Source organism: Stylophora pistillata, chromosome 13, assembly GCF_964205215.1.
Source record: "Stylophora pistillata chromosome 13, jaStyPist1.2, whole genome shotgun sequence".
Lineage (NCBI taxonomy): Eukaryota > Metazoa > Cnidaria > Anthozoa > Scleractinia > Pocilloporidae > Stylophora > Stylophora pistillata.
The window spans coordinates 25,202,350-25,221,206 of NC_142531.1; the positions used below are offsets into that span (position 1 = coordinate 25,202,350).

General features: G+C 37.5%; 1 protein-coding gene and 1 long non-coding RNA gene across 3 annotated transcripts; both read left to right on the top strand.

The window, feature by feature from the left end:
• The first annotated feature begins 2,649 nt into the window (after positions 1-2,649).
• LOC111326139 (uncharacterized) lies at positions 2,650-13,489 on the top strand. Of its 2 annotated transcripts, none has more exons than XM_088742817.1 (17): positions 2,650-2,798; positions 3,382-3,720; positions 4,287-4,400; positions 5,743-6,204; positions 6,871-6,939; positions 7,058-7,155; positions 7,455-7,635; positions 7,949-8,038; positions 8,176-8,273; positions 8,457-8,628; positions 8,734-8,892; positions 9,079-9,293; positions 9,428-9,662; positions 10,975-11,175; positions 12,942-13,028; positions 13,144-13,224; positions 13,320-13,489. In XM_088742817.1, the coding sequence occupies exons 1-17, from the start codon at positions 2,757-2,759 to the stop codon at positions 13,404-13,406; spliced, it is 2,730 nt and encodes a 909-aa protein (XP_088598943.1). In that variant the 5' UTR covers positions 2,650-2,756; the 3' UTR covers positions 13,407-13,489. The 2 variants fall into 2 exon arrangements, with proteins under 2 accessions (XP_088598943.1, XP_088598944.1); XM_088742818.1 differs by having other exon boundaries at positions 3,382-3,711.
• A 4,047-nt stretch (positions 13,490-17,536) lies between these two features.
• On the top strand, positions 17,537-18,809 carry LOC148718285 (uncharacterized). Its single transcript, XR_015994577.1, has 3 exons — positions 17,537-17,627; positions 17,783-17,847; positions 18,175-18,809. It is a non-coding gene; the product is annotated as an uncharacterized LOC148718285 (long non-coding RNA).
• Positions 18,810-18,857: the final 48 nt, after the last annotated feature.

The following is an 18,857-nucleotide window of genomic DNA, read 5'->3' on the forward strand; positions in this document are numbered from 1 at the left end:
TATGATCGGTGATATTGTTCAGTGCTTTAGGGTCTTGCAGAGGTTATAGCACACCAAAGGTTTGAGAAAGTTTGTGTGATTGAATCATAGATCCTGTTGTATAGTAAGATTCCTTGAACAATTATCTGGTACACCCATGCCTGACTCAGTGGAGAAATATCCACATTGGATGAATAAAACAATTTGCTCAACAAAAGGGCAATAAGTGTACATGAGTTGCTTCCTGTTCTGCCAAGAACTGTTGACTGTAAAATAGTGCTCAGAAAGAACAAGAAAGTGACATTACCATGTTTATGTGGTTAGATATTGAATTTCTTTTTCTTTTTTAAGGAAGAAAAACTATTTTAAAAAAAATGCAATAGATTTATCTTGCAACCTTTGTGGCATTACGTGGTTAAAGCACTGGATTGTGTTACGTGGGAGGTCGAGTTTTCAAGCCCTAGCCTGACCAATACTCATGGTCTTAAAAATAACTCAGGAGAATTTGCTTCCTTTATATAATATCAAGAAAAGGATAGACATTCTAGTCTTCTCGGATAACGACGAATAAACTGTAGGCCCCATCTCCTCCAGGGTTCGGGGTAGGAGACATTAATTTCCCGTGCACGAGATTACTTTGTGGTGGATGTCCTCCCCTTTGGTGGGATGGGTGGGTTGCTGACTTACGTTTCATACATGAGCCTCTGGCTCAGGTAATCTGGATAACCATGCCTCACATATACACAATACACTTGATTGATTGATTGATTGTGTAAAAGTTAATGGAATCCCAAAGGAAAGGGTTGCCAAATCTCCACAAAAACAGTGGGCTAACAAGGGGAAAGGAAGTGTGAGGGTGGCAAGTGTTAAAAGTGTGAAATGATGAAAATAAAATGTTAGTTGTTCAATAGAGAATTTGCACCGAGGGACCTACAAACTGCAAGGCAGTTACCTCAGTCATACGGCAGCATTAAAATAAAAACAATCAGTAGTTCAATTGGGTACTAGCATTGAAGGTCCACACTTTCATACTTTATTTTATTTTCTTATCTATCAACCAGGTATTCCTTTCACCTGTAGATAGTGGGTCAAATTTTTGTTAACTTAATATAATTACACTGGAAATAAAATGAAAATGAAGAACTATATCATAAAAAGACAAAAAGATACACCAGAAAAAAAAAAAGGAAAATGAAAGATTTTCATTGTAAAGGAATCTTTAGTCTCTAGAAAATTAGAAAGCCCTTCTTGCTTGTTTGTTTGTTGTTTGTTTTTAAGATTTCTTTGACAAATTTGTTTATTGATTTTTTTTATATTCAATTTGCAAGGCAGCCACTTCAAGGCAGTACAAAAATTTATAATAATAATAAGGAAGGTTAGAATGAAATAAGATGAGATAGTCATAATCAGAGGAAAAGGAACGAGGGAGAATAGTAACATGTTGGTTAGTATTAAAACTTGGTGGTAAAAGGAATAGAAGAGGTTAGGGATAGGGAGCCAAAAAAGTTTTTTTGAGTTAAAAAAAAATTTGAATTGAATATTTTGATTGATAAGATGGGGGGTGGGAGTTAAGGATGGGTTGGTCTGAGTTGGTTTTGATTGACAATTGGTTTACTGGTATCTGTCTTGAATTTGAATGGTGATAATAACAGACACAAAAGTTAAATTCCAAAATAATTTAATGTTATGAAAACTTAACTAAGCTACTTTGATAACACAGTAAATAATGGAACTATTGCAAGATATTAATGAGAGAAAAATTCCCTCTCTCCAATATTACCTTAATTAAAATAGTGGAAGTTTACCTATGTAAAATTAACAGTAATTCGTTTTGTAATGATAGATATTTAACTTTCGTTAAAAAATAAACGGCTTCTTTTTTTTGTAATTTTTCCAATCCTAAACAGCCACTCTCCTAGATTTTACTCAAAACAAAACCACATGCATGATTTTGAGTCAACATAGTTCACAACGAAATCCATCTGTTATCGCCATACCTCAGTCTCCTCCGGTACTTTGTTAAAATTTTATTTCACCGGCGTCACACCACGAGCTCCCTGATTGATATCTCGCTTTCTTTCTTCCCTTTATGTCCAAAATTTCCATAAGGCTTACAGGAATTCAGTTTAATTAATTGGAATGTCGGGCGGAAAACGGCGATGAGCAGCGATTATCTTGCTTTTCGATCGTTTTACGATGATGTAAACAAACTGGAGTTTCTTCAGCCAAGTTCACAGCTCTTGCCAAACCAAGTGGCAGGGGCTTAGAATTGCCGTAAAAAGCTTCTTTACTACTCCTTGTTTTACCGACGAACCAACATTTTGCATGAACGGACGAAAAAGTGATCAGAAAAAGCCAACACGACACTGTAAACGTTACCGCAAATTGAGCCGGTTCGCAACCGTATTGAAACTTTGCACAAAAGACCGTTTTTCGGCGCGAGAACAATTTTTGTACAATTTGTACACCCTCTCAATTTTTTAAAATTCTTTTCTTCTTTTCAAAAGTGAGAATTAAAACCTTATCTTTTAACGGCTTCCTTATTTTTCAAACTTTGTAACGGCTGTTCGTTTTCCCGCAAAATTTCTTGAGTTTATATTAGAACGCGTCTGAGCCCGCGTTTCGTACCGCGGGTCTATGGCGCACGCGCAGACGTTTTTCACCCCCGTCAGGCTTTGTTGGAAGACGCGTGAATTTCAAACCGAACTGTTTTGACAACGCGCATCACGTCTAGTAAAGACAATTGATCACAAGATAAACTCTAGCCAACGGAAAACATGCTGAGTCCACTTGAAGATCAGGAAAATCTGCCTGCTAGGGTAAACTCATACCCTTATGTTTCTTATTGAAGTTGTTTTTAGGCTCGGTTGAATCGTGCTTGAGCATGTAATAGTCTGTACCACTATAGCTGTAAACGGAATTTGGATACGTCGATCATGAAGCTGTATAAAAGACCTTGTATACAGTGGTACTTCTTGATACACAGAAGATTAATCTACTATCTGTTTCATATGGTTTGTAAAGCAAAAGTCCTTGTAAGGAAATAACAAATCTGCAGCTCGTTCATTCGTAGTGATGTAAACACTTAAAAGCTGTCTTTCGGCCTCTTTTTTTTTTGCGATCTCCTACGTTCCATTTCTCTATCAGGTCTATGTTTTCTGTTTTTATTCCTTCTTATAAAATGTTTTGTCTAACAAGGGTAGCTGTCTGTGTTAGCTAATGGTTGCTTGTAACTGACAGAGCATTCAACTGCACTAAACAGGCTGGGGTTCGAGTCTCAACAAGAGAATAAGAATTTTTGTACCATGTTTCTATGCTTGACATTTTACACTTGTAGATTAGAATTGCAATTTTTTTATAAGAAAAGCACAACATTTAACCTGGATGATCATTGATTGACAGGTAGCGGCTTTGGTTACTCCTGCCAGACAACCACTAAAGAGTGTTGTGGACAGTCGAGTAAACCATGGTACCCCAACCAGACAGCAATGTTCAGATCTGTCGAAAAAGTTTCCCTTTAAACATAAACGGAAATCAAAGAGGCTCAGTGCCCCTGTACATAACTTGTATCAGTTGATACCTGCATTGGTGAAGTCAATAACATTAACAGCTTCTCCAGTTCAAGAGCAAAGTCTTGTAGAAGAGGAGATAAGTGTTTGTGATGTGTCATTTTCCAGTGGTAAAGGAAAAGAATCTTTGGCGGAGAAAGTCATCGGAGAAATCATGAAAGAAGTAAACAAGGTTTAAATTGGCTGCACGTGGTCATAGCACCACTTATACAATGTAAAAGACCTACTTGCGCAGCATTTTGAAATTGCAGCTTTTGGACAAGGTCACTTCAGTCTTTTAGTAACATAGCACATGATATTATATTTCTAAAAAATAGGTGCAGGGTATTAAATTAGGTATTCTAGTCAGCCACTAGAAATAGAAGACATCTAAAAAAATATCCCTTCCACTAATCTGCCTTATCTTTTTTTTTTCTCTTCAAAGATTGTTGTCTTAATGTCTTAATATGATGTTACATGTGCTTCAATGTGAAAGATTTTTAGTATATTTTTGCAAGGCTCTGATTTGGCCTACAGAGGTTAAAATGGGAATTTTTATTTTATTTACAGTCTAAATAGAAAATTTTAGTTTTTTCAATGATAGATAAATGAATTATTCAGAATAATCTTTGAACACCTGTATAAAGGTCCCCACAGAATTTGAATAATTAATAAATATTGTGGATGAATGTGAATCAATCTGAAGATTTTCCATAATGCATGACCATAAACAAACTGATTAATCTTTTCTTTTAACAGAAAGAATCTAAAGAGGAATCCATGCCATGGAAGATGGATTCAAATGAGCTAATTATTCTGCAGATGAATAAGGAAAGATTGAGACTTGAGAAACAATTGTCTCAATTCATGAAGGTAACCCTCTTGGAGACATCTTTTTCAAATCTGACTTTTTTCATCCAGGGTAAAATAGTTTTGCCACCAGTTTAAATGCTATTATTATTTTTTTAAATTATAAGTTGGGAATTTTGCCTATTTGAATGCCAGGTTTCAGAAAGTGCATTTTTCAATGGATTAGTTCAGAGATCAGCTATCAAAAAATATATTTGTAGTAAATGAAATTTATATAGTTATCAAATCACAATGATGACAAAGGATGAAATATCTGGGTTGAGCAGCAAATGAGTTGATGCTAATAAATCCATGCATCGGAATACTGCTGTTCAATGTAAATATTTGAAAATAAAGACCTGTTTCAAGACAAGATAATTTTTTTTTTGCTAAGTGGGTCTTCTTAAGTGAAGCAGGAGTACTGTTTAAAAATTGTGTGCTTGATATTCAAAATACATGTTTGTATAGGTAATCACATGATTTCGAGTGCAATTTGGAATAAATAAGCACGAGTAAATTTGTTCAAAGGCTAACAAAATTGCATGAGCCCGTAGGGCGAGTGCAATTTGTGTTCTTTGGAAAAATTTAGAAGTGCTTACTTATTCCAATTGCACGAGAAAATCATGTGATTATCTATTAATAATATATGAAAAAATACATGAAAATATACATGAAAAAATACGAGCTAGTTTCTCATAACTACTCAGAAGAGAAGCGCGTGCAACACGTGCAAAAATAATTTATTCAAACCCTGCAAGTGACATTGACCTTGACATCAACCTTGACATTGACCTACACTCTGACCAATCAGAATGTCTGGTTTGTTTCTTTCTTTGCACTGAATTAACCCTCTTCTGCCCTGAATTAACTCTCTTCTGTACTGAATTAACTCTCTTCTGTACTGAATTAACTCTCTTCTGCACTGAATTAACTGTAAACTGCATTCATCTTAACCAATCAGAACTGAGAAATTTTTTCATGTATATTATTAAGAGTAAAACAGAGTGATAAGATTAGATTTTCTTCTATGTTTAGTTAACAATATCCTGACATGTTTTAAAATAATTTTCAACTAGTACTGACTGTCTGGGTAAGGATATTGTTGTCTCTCATACAAATAATTTCAGTCCATCTCTATCTCTTGTTAAAGTTTCCCAACTGAGGGCTGAGCTTTGGCTAAGAGCCCATGTATCACACCTGACTATCTTATGTCTGTGTGCAACGTGTAGTACTTTTAGGTTAAGAATCCAAAACTATTAAGAGCTTGGTAATCCAGCTTTCTGATGCATGAGCCTTCAGGCAGCTGGTGATTGACCTTTTAGAGCACTGTTTGATTAAATTTTTAATTGATATTGGTATATTTCAGGAACAGTCAAGAACAAAGATAACACCCAATGGTACTTCTAATTCTGATGCAACAAACACCAATGAATTGGAAAGAACAAGGAAAGCAGAGGAACTTTATCAATTGAAAGAGCAATGTGATCAGTTACAAGAAATGTTGCTAGAAGTTCCCAGATTAAAAAAGGATTTACATAAAAGTAAACAGGAAACTAAGGGACTTAGTGAAATACTTTTTGCAAGTCGGAAAAAGACTGTCCAACTAGAAGATCATGTCAAGAAACTAAACAAACAAGTCAAAGACAATGAAAAGCTGAATGAAAACTGCACACAGCTTCAAAAGAGTTTAGAGAGTGTAACACAAGAAAGGGACCAAAATGCTGCTGAATTGAAGAGACTTGGGGAGGATTTAGAGCAGAAGGAAAATGAAATCCAAAGAAATAGAGATCACTGCATAACATTGAAAGCACTTGTAGATAGGCTAGAGGTAACGAATTTCAGAGAATTTTTATCACCAGTGTTTGTTTTTGCTCAAGCAGTGTCAGGGGAAACTGGTTGTGCAATTCTTTCTCCTTGCAAATTATAAAGAAGAAGAACTTTGGAAGTCGACTTGACATGAAGATCATTGTATGTTAAAGTGCTGACTGAAAGTTTCCCTTTGCTAACTTACTATTGAGAAACTCTTTCTATTTAGCACTTAATCTCTCTTCCATTTCCTTGATGATAAACAGAGTTCTTTCAGTAACTTTGTTACTTTCACCCTTGCACAACTTGTCAGGCATGACACAGCAGATAAAGAAAAATTTTTTCAGCAGAGTATAGAAAGACCAAACCCAATGCAGTACTAGATTACTTTGGACATTCAGTTGAAAAATGCTCCAAAACAAATGTTGGTTTAATTAGTGTGAGGATATCATGTTGGCTTTTACTTTCATAGTATATTCAACAACCAGCAATGTTCTATTTGGTAATTGCATATTACCGGTAATTCTTTCCTGGTCTAGTATTCTTGCTCTCTGTTTCCCATTATGACATGGCTGTGCTCAAGGTTATTACTACTTACAAAGATGTTTTTTGATGAAAAAGTTATTTTCACGATAAGTCTGCTTAACTGAGCTCCTCTGTCTAATTATACATTAAAATTTTTTTCCAGAATGCTTCTTCAGATGCAGAGTGCTACGTGGCCTCCAGTAAGGAAAATGAAACAATACTGCAATATCAGGTGAACTATAAGTTTACAAGGTGTCCAGTACAGTGTTGCTAAATTATTTTCTGCTATTTGAGAGGTAGATTGATCTCAACTGATTGTGAGTTATGCCTTTTTCTCTCCCTATCATCAGATAGATGAGCTTAGTTTATCTTTAGAGTCAAACTTGCTTGCTTTAGAGGGGGGAAAGAAACTTTTTATGGAGAGAGAAGAGGAGCTGAAAAAATCAAGGTAATTGATAAAAAATAATCTTTGTTTTGAAATTAGTTTTGTCAAAGTGCTACCTTTAGAGCATAGTCCCATTAACTGGACAACAGAAAGTCAGCTCATGAAAAAGTGTTCAAGGGAACAGTAGAATAGAAGGGAAAAGATGACAACAAAATTGGTCCAGCTCCAAGTATCACATGAAATAGTTTATCACACATTTTACCTTATGAAATTTTGAACACTTAGATATTTAACTAACAATTGTTTTGTAGGGAAAAAAAATGGAAAAAGCACAAAATTGTTGTTTTTTTTTAATAATTTAGAGAAAGTGAAAAAGAACTAAGATACCAGTATGAGAAGCAAAGTGGACAACTTGATCATTTGACAGCAGAACTTGACATCGCCAAAATGGAAATCTCAAGGCAGGAAGATGTTATAATGAGACAACACAGGGAGATGGAAGATCTTAAAGTGAAACTTGCAAATTCCCTCGAGCAAATAGAGGTACTTTGTAAATCAAGGGAACTTACTTTCAAGTCAAGTATTTCTTTTAAGACTGTTGCCTGTGAATGCTTGTTTCTTCCAAAACAGTGTGTTAACCTGACAGTTTCCTAGTTCACATTTCAATTCTTTAAAAGTTGTTTTCGGTGAGAATAGTTCCTATGCATTCTAACGCTTGAATACGTACTTACAGAAATGCAATAGATGCTGGATTTTTAGACTGTCATTGTAACTTGTTTTTGGCTGATAAAGTTATATTAAGTACTTTTGTTTCTGTTTCCTCGACATTTTTTCTTATCGTTTTTGTCATTGTCAGTACATACAAATGCAGCAACAAGAGATGAATGAATTTACGGAAGAGGAACGAAGAAATCTAGAAGTTACAGTGTGTGAAATGGAAAACGAGGTAACTAGTTAGAGCAAATCACTGAACATAAACAATAGAAAACCATTACCTACATCCGAAATGAGAGCATTTTTCCACCTATTCTAACATCTGAGCTGGTACTCTGTAGAAAAGTACTGTCCTTCTTTGGTTTGTAGTTGAAGCTGACCAAACAAGAAAGAACGGAAATGGATGCGTCGTTGAGGCGAAAGTCCCAGAAGTATGATGAACTTGTCCAGGAGGTGAAACACTCTAGGTAACGACTCCAATCACGTGACTGTATTGTAAGAATAGAATACGTGCTTGCCCTATATTTCCCGTGTACTTTTTTTGTAAACTAAGTCATGTTGCCTCGTTGGTTCTTGAACAGGCCTTCATAGGCAAAGAGTATCTTACACAGCTACACCACAACTACCCAATCTGCTTCTCTACGTTCTAGGTATCTGTTGCAAGATAAGCAGGAGGAACTGGACGCCACACAGTCCCAGGCTCACTGGATTGTCCTAAAGCAAGAAGCAGTGATAGCAGACACCACGAAAGAGCTGCGCGAAATCTGGGATCTTGTTAATGATCTGCTCGTGGAATTCAACAAAGAAGCTTTCGCGGAACAGGTGAATTCGAATTAATCTTGTCAACTTAGGTATCAGTCGCCACTATTCTCTAATTGATCGAATTTTTTTGGATAGATTGTTTAGCTCTTTATTTCCTCTTTTTAGGTCCACGATGACGAGAAGGCAAAACGGCCTAAAGAGCTTAAGTCATGTACCCCAGAAAATGACCCAAGCAAGAAGTATGCAGTGCCCTTGAATAAGTCTCTTGTTCAGTCTATTTTAGAAGCAACGGCAATGAGGGATAGAAAACTGGAATTTAAAACGGTAAAAAATTCTGTGCTTAAAATAGTTTGAAATTTTATGCACTCTTCTCTCTGGAGGCCGTAATACTTTGCCTGATTGTGTTCCTATTCATTATGTATACTCATGAATATCGAAGATTTTTTTTATTTTTGAAGGCAAGTTTGTGGCGATTATACTAATATTAGGGTTCTTTGATTTACTTTTCAGCCAGAAAAACGTTGCCACAAGTTAAGCCCCATTCCTGAAGTAATCGAGGAAGATCAAGACTCTTCTCAAACTTCTGAAGACGAGGAGAAACTACCCTCACTCACTACGCAAGCAGTGGAACTTAAACAAGCCTTAACAGAATTGACAAAGATATGTAGAAATCACATCTTCACGGTTCAGGCACAGAACACTGTTGATAGATTGTTAAAAGAGAGGTACGTCATGCGTAAATCGTTTCTGAACACTTTTTATTTTTTCTTAAGTAACTGAGAAATAAATTTAAAGTTATAGAATTTTGTAGTTCACGGATTAAACTAATTAAAAGCTTTTACCCCTCTACTTTACCCAGAATTGTGTTGGAGGAGCGACACAGGTCTTCTCTTGACGAAGTCATGTTGCAGCTTGAGGAGTCAAGAAAATCCGAAACAAATCTGGGTCGAGAAATCTCAAGAAAGAACAACCAGATAACTACACTGCAACAACAACTCGAGGACAGCAGGAGTGATTTACACCATTCGTTTCAAAAGATTGAATCGCTCAGTGAGCAGTATGAAAAGACCATAGATCAACAGGCTACAGTAACGGTAAACTTTGCCTCCTGTTATTAGCATCTTTCCCTTGGTTTCCCGTTTTCTCTTTCGGTCGAAGTTTAAAGTGCACCTAAACCCCAAATTTTTTTTTCGCTTAACGAAATAAGGTTATTTTTTGGAGTATTTCTGTGCAAAAATTTTTTAATTTGCTCAAATCTTTAATTTTCTATGCCCAGTCAAAATACGGAAAATCGGCCGCCATCTTGCCCCACGACCGAGTTTAAAGAAGAATGGCTCTAGCGGGTAATGTGACGTCAAATCGAGAACACGAAAGTCTGCATCTCACACATTTTCACTTGTTTGGGAAGATTGTCGTCGATATTGTCCGAAATATGCCGACTAGGTGTGTTGTATGAAGAATGTATGAAGCGCGATACCCTCTTGCAAATTTCGCACGTTGCTACATTCTTCTACAACACACTTAGTCGACATATTTTCGGACAATTATCGACTACAACCTTCCCAAACAAGTGAAAATATGTGAAATGCAGACTTTCGTGTTCTCGATTTGACGTCACATTACCCACTAGAGCCATTCCTCTTTAAACTCGGTCGTGGGGCCAGATGGCGGCCGATTTTCCGTATTTTGACTGGGCATAGAAAATTGAAGATTTGAGCAAATAAAAAAATTTTTGCGCAGAAATACTCAAAAAAATAAGCTTACTTCGTTAAGCGAAAAAAATTTTTTGGGTGTAGGTGCACTTTAATCGTAGAAATTTGAAATAAAACAAGAATCAGATTGAAAAACAGGACACCTCTCGTATCATGTGCAAACTGCCTAGCACTGATCGCTTTTTTCTGTTTCCTCCCACCCCAGTTAGTAGCCTGTGAATAGGCCCTCGTAATAGGCCCTCATAATAATATAATAGTAGCCTGTGGATAGGCCCTCATAATAAGCGCCGCGGCACGAGCGTTTCTTTGCGTGCGAGTAACTTTAAGACCTCTTAAGCAAAGAGCATGCCTGAGGTATGCAAGGGATCTGGCAATGCCGGACCTCTTGCAGATCTCTGCCGGATAGCGTTGTTCAAAATTTTTTGTGGGCGAAGAAACTCTGGTACTGAAGCGCTTTAGCTTGTCGAATAACTTGGTATTTTTTTAAAGGCGATAGGAAATAAGGAAGTCCGGAGCCTACCAAATGAAAATTTTTTGCAACACAAGAAGTCCAATATGTAACTTTCTTCAACCCTTATCTTCGGGTGTAAGCAAAGTTGAAGTGTCATTTGTTCCAAAGTTTAACCAAGTTGATATGGAAAATCATGATTACTGTTGTTTTGTAATTTCACTTGTGTCGTGATGCATTTTTCAGGGGCTGACCAATGATGTACTACGTTTCTCCGAGCAAGTGAAAACGCTCCAAAAAGAGAAAGACAGCTTGTCGCAACAACTGAAAGAAAGCCTTGATACATTGAACCAACTGTCACAAATTTCATCGAAAGAACACGACCTGAACAAAACCCAAGACGTCCTTGGGAAGCTATTAGCGGAAAAATTCAACTTAGAGGATCAGGTACTGCATTAATTAGCGAATGGTAAAACACCACAGCGTACGCTATTGAATTATGGATGCACGCGGGAGCTTGTAAAGCACGAAAGAAGTGTAAGAGTGCGCGAGGCGGTAGCCGAGAGCGACTCTTGCTTCTTGAGTCTTCTCACCCGCTTCTTTCGTGCCTAGCAAACTCCTGTGTGCATCCATAATTCAATAGTGTACGCTGTGATGTTTAATATTTGTTGTTGTTTTTTAACTGATGCATTGTAGCAAATGAGTTCCCTTTTGCTCAAAACTGAAATCTTACCTGACCAGAAAAATTAGGGTGCAAAAACTAGCATTTGCATTTCTCCACGTAAGCAGCGTACACCCATGGGCAAATGGTGGGACACTGAATTGACCAATCAGAGTCAATCAATCTTTCTAGTAATTATCTAGTCAGTAATTGAACATTATCTATTTAGTAATAAGGCTTTTTATTGCAAAAATAGCTTTGTCGTGTTATTTTAGGATTTACTTTGTAAATAAGTTTTTAAGGTTTGTTTTCTCGGCTTATTAGCATACTTTCCTTGCTAGGGGTCTAACCGACCCCATCAACCTGAGATTAAATAAAGTTTCATTCATTCATTCATTCATTCATTCATTAGAGCGCGCTTTACTTTGGATATGTTATAAATATGTGTTGGTAATAGATCCGATATGTTAGGTCATTTCACTATGACTCTAATCGACGCAATTTTACCGCCTGTTCTTGAATTACTTAGGCCCAGTTCAGACGTCGTACTTCTGCCGTGCCGAACTTAATAGTCCTTTTTACAGTTGTGGGCTTGGTGGCCAAGCCTTTGAACAGGAGTGAGGCTAAGGGTGACCCTGTTGTGTTAGAGACCTGTATCTAGTTAGCATGATAACAAAGAAATTTGCATTTGAAAAGCAGCAACATCTCCATCATAACAAGGTCACCCTGAGCCTCACTCCTGTTCAAAGGCTTGGCCACCAAGCCCACAATTGTAAAAAGGACTCTTGCAGTTAGGCTTGACTTAAGCACAGTAGAAACACTACCCGGATTCAGACATCGTGCAAGCATCGTATGAAATTCAGGCTTTACTGAAGCAAAGTGACAATTCACTCTCGTAACTTCCCGCAAGAACGCAATCCCGCTAAAATACAGCATAATTTATGAGTTTCGTTCGTCTCGCCGGAGGAACTACGTTTGAATCGCTGTCGTGCCAGAGTCGTGTAGCACGGAAAAGCTTGTCGAACTTAATTGCTTGCCGAACTTAAGTAAAAAGTTTCATTTTGTCTCTGCCGTCCTTTTGTCGAACTTAATTTCTAAAATATTGAATTCGATATGGTCGGAGCAGGATGTCTGAACTGTGCCTAAGATTAAACTCATCCGTCCTTTTTCTCCTTGCAGCAAAAAAAAAAAAAATGAAATAAAATAAATTGATATGATACTTATAAGGTTTCTAAGAACAGGGATCAACTTTTTTTGTTCCCTTATGCTGTTAAAACTTACCTTTTTCAAAAACTCATTTCTTTTAAAACCTTTCTTTACAAAACTTCGTTAACAGTCAAAGTGGGCGTCCGCGTCCTTTCCCGCCAAAATGACGCTGGTTTACTTTTTTGTGTTTGTATTGTGGTATGTCTGAAGGTCTGTCGGTTTGTGTGCCAAACTGGGTAACTTTCTTTGATCCAAAGTTATGTGTTGAAAGCCATGAATATTCCTATCAAAATAGATACCCAGGACAGAGATGTGCCTATCTAAGAACTACACTGTTTTTCCACAGGTTCGAAAGCTGAAAGAGAAATCCGTGATATATCGACTGGAAACGCAGGATCATATGACTGAATACAAATGTAGAACAGATTCGAAGGTGAATATCTTCCCCACCCCACCCCCTACGATTCTCTTTTTTATCCCACACTCCACATACCCCTCCTCTCATCTTTTCCCTTCTACATTTCTCATTCCCAGTGTTTTTCCTTCAGATTCGAGTCCTTGAGAGTAATATCCAGAGAGCCGAGACTGAAATGTTTCGATTGGATGGCCTGGTACAGAAGATTAAACTCGTAAGTATTACAAGGGATGGAGGGTAATCTATCACTGCGTTATTTTCTTTAACTAAGAATTATTAACTTCAGTGGCATAATTTCTTTCTCTACAGGTCCTACATCAGTATGATGATGTAATAAAAATTTGCCCGGATCTGAACAAGTTGCTTTCTTTTCTAGATGGTGAAGATATTCATTAAGGCACTCACATGCACTTTACGTCCACAGTTGTCTCTGTTAATTCTTATTTTTTTAGTGCCGATTAAAAGAGTTTACACATATAGACTGGAGATTGCTAGCTGGGTTTTTTTCATCTATAGTTCCGAGTTCGTGCGATCCGTTCTGATTGACAGTTCCTTCTGATATTGGACCTTTTCTGACTGATTTTTGAAACAAAAACTTAATCGATGTTACATACGACGAAACACCAGCCACAAGAAATATTTTAATTACCTATTTTTAATTTTTTTTCTTTTCCCGGGTCAAACTTATTCTTATCTATGAACCTGACACGTTTTACTGACAAGGACACGAAAGCGGGTAGATACAATGACTTCTCTCTCTGTGAGGAAACTTCTCGATTAAAAAATGGCTAAATGAAACTAATAATAAAACGACGACGAACACCGACTCAGCGATCCACAATAAACAAAGCCCTACTTCAACTCTTCTGGATGTGAAATAAGGGCCGGGACGAAATAGCGTGTTTTTTTTCTTATTCTGCCGTGAACTTCTTCAATAGTGTCCTTGGGGTCATGAAGATTGTACGTAAGTCCTGATGGGCCAAAGAGGGAAAATTCGCACTTATCTTGTGTCTTACCTAAAAATTCACTGAAAAAGGAGAGTTTTTCGTTTCGCAACGTTATCGATATTCCCTAGTTTGTTGCTAATTCTAAATAAGGTGACCTTTCTTTTCGAGCCTTATTTTATACCATTTTTTCCCCAAAGAAGCGTTTTTTGGGGGGATCAAGTGACTTCGTAATTGAAAGACCTCTTGGTAATCTAATAAATACTGTCATCACAAGATTTGAGCTCCCAGATACATGGAAGCACTGTCAAATCACACCCTTTCACAAGAAAGACTGTTTTGAACAAAGCGAATTATAGACCGGTCACAGTACTGCCGGTTTTTGGCATGGTGTTTGAACGTATCGCACATATGCAAATGTCGGATCATTTTGAGCCAATATTTCATAACTATACGTTTGCATATCGTAAATTTCATAGCTTAATGAGCTGTGGGCCGCCCGGAACCTAGACACTTGAATCTAGACGGCCCCCAGCTCAAACAATCATCGCTGAAATCAAAGCCCGAATTCGCTCTCGCATCCTAGCCTGCGTTGCAGCCGGACGTGTCACACAATCCCTGGTGTATACCGCCGGTTTAGACTGTCTGCGACGCAGGCTATCGCATCCACGCCGCTTTCAATTTTGCTCTGCGAGCGATTCTCACTACTTTGTGGACTTACTGGAGCGTACTGTGTACATACCAAAACCACACCCTTACACTCAAAATTTAATCCCCTCGTCCTGATGGGGTTTTCTTATTGAAGTACTCCACAGGGAACCCAGCCCCGTGGCAAACTTTGATAAATCTTGTCTACCTATGATTTGTAATCACTCCCGCTAGCCTTACAGCACAGCGGTTTTTCGCTTTTACAACTAAATTGTAAATAAAATTTGATCTGACAAAAAAAAGGTAGTATTTATAACTGCAGACTTAGCGGTTATAAGTTAATGACGGGAAGATCATTTCATTGTTACTCTGAGTTTCACGCAGCTTGCGCTGCGATCGTGAGACGGTTTTTATTATAGATGGAAAACATACCGTGCTATAAAGTCAATTTATAAATAGAAATTATAGTTAAAATAATAGGAAGCAATGAAGAGGACAAATGCTGTTGTTATTGGTTTCTCATATCCAACGCGCGTTCGTGGAATAATTGTTAAATATACACACTAAAGGGCATTCGTTTTCGTTTCTGCAGTTGCACAATCTTTGGGGGCGGCTTTCTTCGGACATTTTTTTGTTCCTGATTGAGGAGGGGAATGTTTGCAGAGCGAGGTTGTCTACCAAGCCACAGTCGCTACAAGGGAAGAAACTGAAACGTACGTTGGCCTCACAGCGACAGAGTTTAAGACTAGATGGCGCAACCACCGAATGTCGTTCAACCACGAGAGACGGCGAAATGACACAGCTGAGCAAGTACCTGTGTAAACTCAAGGAGAAGAGGGAAGACTATTCGATTCCATGGAAAATTATTGCTAGGGCTAGAGCATATTCAAGTGAAATAATAATATAATATAGACATGGGCGAAAATATATTCTCAAGTATTCTTAACGGTATTATCGGCGCGCGCACGGTTTTCATTGTTTCGAAGATTTGAATTTTTTAAACAATGTCATGTGATCACGTTGCTGAGTTGGAGTTAACCGTCACGATGCCTCAGTGTGTATGGAGTTTGACTGATCATGAAGAGTGCATCAACTTTTGTTGGTCTACGGAACGGGCTGTATTAAAATCCATATGTGCGTTACTTGAGTAGTCCATTTGCTACCATATATATATTTAATAATCGTTTTAGTATAATTTCAGAGCTCAACAACAGAGAAATCTCTAAAATCATAACATTTTAGTAACATTTATTAACATTTTAGTTGAACATTTTATATATAGCGTCATATAAGGAACCGCTCGACCAATCAGATTGCTGGAAACTCTTTGCTCAGCTCTGAAATTATACTAAATATATATTTAACAATTATTCCACGAGCGTGCGTTGGATATGAGATGATAGATAGCCAACGAGGCGCGTTGCGCCGAGTTGGCTATAATAATCTCATATCCAACAAGCGCGAGTGGAATAATTGTTTTATTAAAAACGCCCCCAAGAAATTAATTTTTTTGTAAGAAGAAACCGGATTTTTTTAGCTCCCTTTTGATTTTAAGCTGACGCGTACGCTTACCATATTTGTAGATTGTGGTATATTGGCTCCTATACTATAATGGCTAAGGCAATAAAAGGTCTTGAATTGCATTATCCAATGATCCAGTTTTTAATAAAAAAAAATATATATATATATATTGTGGGAGGAAAAAGACAAGTAAACTACAAGTTCATCCCTACAAGCCTGTTTCTATATATATATATATATATTTTCAAACATTTATTCTATTTAAGTATGATTATTTGGGGTGTACAAAGTCAGGGTTTCCCTTGTATGAATTTGCTTAATTGAAATCAGCCTGTATCCGTAATTGGATCCTCCTTTGTCATCCACTAAGTTGACTTCAGTCGTGTATCTTTAATAGATCCTTAGTTGGGTTTCATATGGGGTTATAGGCTTCCCCTACCGGTCACCTTGAAAAGTTAAATTTCCCAGGAGACCACGTCTCCTATCACGTAAATCACATCTTTGATTGCCGTGTTGCCAGCATGGTTGTCCTGATAGTGTAGTGGTCATCACACCTGACTAGTAACAGGAGGGACGTGGGTTCAAATCCCGCCCAGGGCAAATTTTCTTTTCAAACATTTATTCTATAACAAGTTAAAAGGCCTCGAGCAAACGGTGACGCCACGCCAGAAGGGATCGAAAGGGATTCACAGTCCAAACCTCGATAAATAGTAGGAAAAATATTGTAATAGACGAGGACGGACAACTTCGAGCTAAGAAAGACATATACTCAAATAAAAAGTCCGAGAAAGTTTAATAAAATACGTTTCGGTCCGAGACCTTCATCAGTTGTAATACAATGACTTACGAATTCCTTCAATAGATTTACATGGGGCGTGATGAAACACATATGTGTCATCACGCCCTATCCAAATCTATTGAAGGAATTTGTAAGTCATTGTATTACAACTGATGAAGGTCTCGGACAGAAACGTATTTTATTAAACTTTCTTAGACTTTTTATTTGAGCATATGTCTTTCTTAGCTCGAAGTTGTCCGTCCTCGTGTACTACAATATTTTTATATATATATATAATATTATAACAACGAATTGGGTCATTCGGTCCAAGACATTTAATTGCTACTGAGAGTTTCATGCTCCATAAGGAGCAATCATCAGGCAACTGCCTGAAAAACGGTAACATTCAAAGTCATTTGAAAAAAACGGTTACATTCAAAGTTTTGAAAAAACGTGTGGCGCGCGCTAATAATGTGATGACATTTTTAGCAGAAATTTCCTAGAGTGTCTACAGGACGATGCTAATTCATTTCGGTTGTTTAAGGTTGACATTTCGGGCTTACACAAAATGAAATACTCCCACAAACACAAATTACAATTCTTGGTGACGTTTGAGTAATATCTTGCCCGTTTTACTTTGCGCCATTTAATGTTGTACTCATTGTTTCGGTCTTTCAGGTTCCAAATATGCTTACTAAGCTCAGTTGCGTTTCGGCGCAGTCTGTGGTACGTAAACTTATCTCGCTTCTTTCTTCGCTTTATACATTCTCCTGAGCAATTTTAACTATTGAAATACACTTAACATCTTTAAAAATAGCTTATCGGGAATATTTATCAAGCTTGCTGTCCCTTACCGAGTGAATCTGCCTTTATTTTTGCAGCCGGGTTTGTCGAAGGATCGAAGCAGTGTGCCCATGGAGAACGCAGCGAACGCAAGGAGAAATGCGTAAGTAGAAAGTCTAACTTTTCCTTTTCAAACCTCAAAGACTACTTGAAACTCAAATAGCTGAAGCCGAGGAATGACGAGGGTTTTGAGGGACCGTGTAAAAACTTTGCTTTGGTGTTTATAAACCTCCAAACTGGCAATTTTACAACACATAAGCTTAAATATTTTAATTCACTCATTCACTGTGCACAGGATCGCTTACAATTTTTTTTTCCAAACGTTGGAATCCCTCGTCCCTTTGAACGAAGTCATTTTGAGTATTTAGACGTGCAAAAACTGCCGCGAAGACGCTTAATTTATTGGTTTTAAACTTTTCATCCGTACTAGGTTTGTAGTTCGCGCTGCTTAAAGTTGAATTTTGGCGGGCTACGGCGACGTACTCTCCCCAAGCCTCGTCAACCACGATAGCCGTGGCAGCGCCAGCCGTAGTGATTTGCTTAAACTCCCCATCATCTACGAAGCAACTGTCACAACAACTTCAGGTAACGCAAGGAACTATCTTGGAATGACAGAACACGCATTCAAAACAATATATACCAAGAACGACCTTTCCATAATATACCAAGCCGACCTTTTCAGGTCTGATTTTCGCTATTGCATAAACAGCGCTCTCTACTGCGAGGATCGTGCATCATACGTAAAAATAGTATCTTCACTGCGCGCGGTGAGGATAAGATTTTTAGTAAAAGGAGAAATCCTGGTATTTCATCAATATCTATGTAATAAATATATATAATGTAAACAAACAGTAAACTTCTGTGTCGAATAAAGATACTGAAATAAATGAAAAACGAAAGTCGTCTTTTTCTTTTTTGTTCTCTTTGCCTTTGCGCTACGCGTTTCACCGCTGTTGCGGCGCTTCAGGCATAGCAAAGTGTGTTTTCGCTATCTATAACGAAATAAAACCTGAAAATTTTTTATCCCAAATGGTATCGAAGGAGACATTTACCTCTGCGTCATCACTTTCAATTCTTCTTCTATGAAAGGGATATGCAAATCGAAATCCGGTG

Bases quoted from the DNA above. Each gene is read 5' to 3' on its own strand.
- LOC111326139 (XM_088742817.1), top strand. From the start codon at position 2,757: ATGCTGAGTCCACTTGAAGATCAGGAAAATCTGCCTGCTAGG. The intron at 3,721-4,286 runs GTTTAAATTGGC...TTCTTTTAACAG, and splicing joins TCATGAAAGAAGTAAACAAG to AAAGAATCTAAAGAGGAATC. The intron at 8,274-8,456 runs GTAACGACTCCA...TCTACGTTCTAG, and splicing joins CAGGAGGTGAAACACTCTAG to GTATCTGTTGCAAGATAAGC.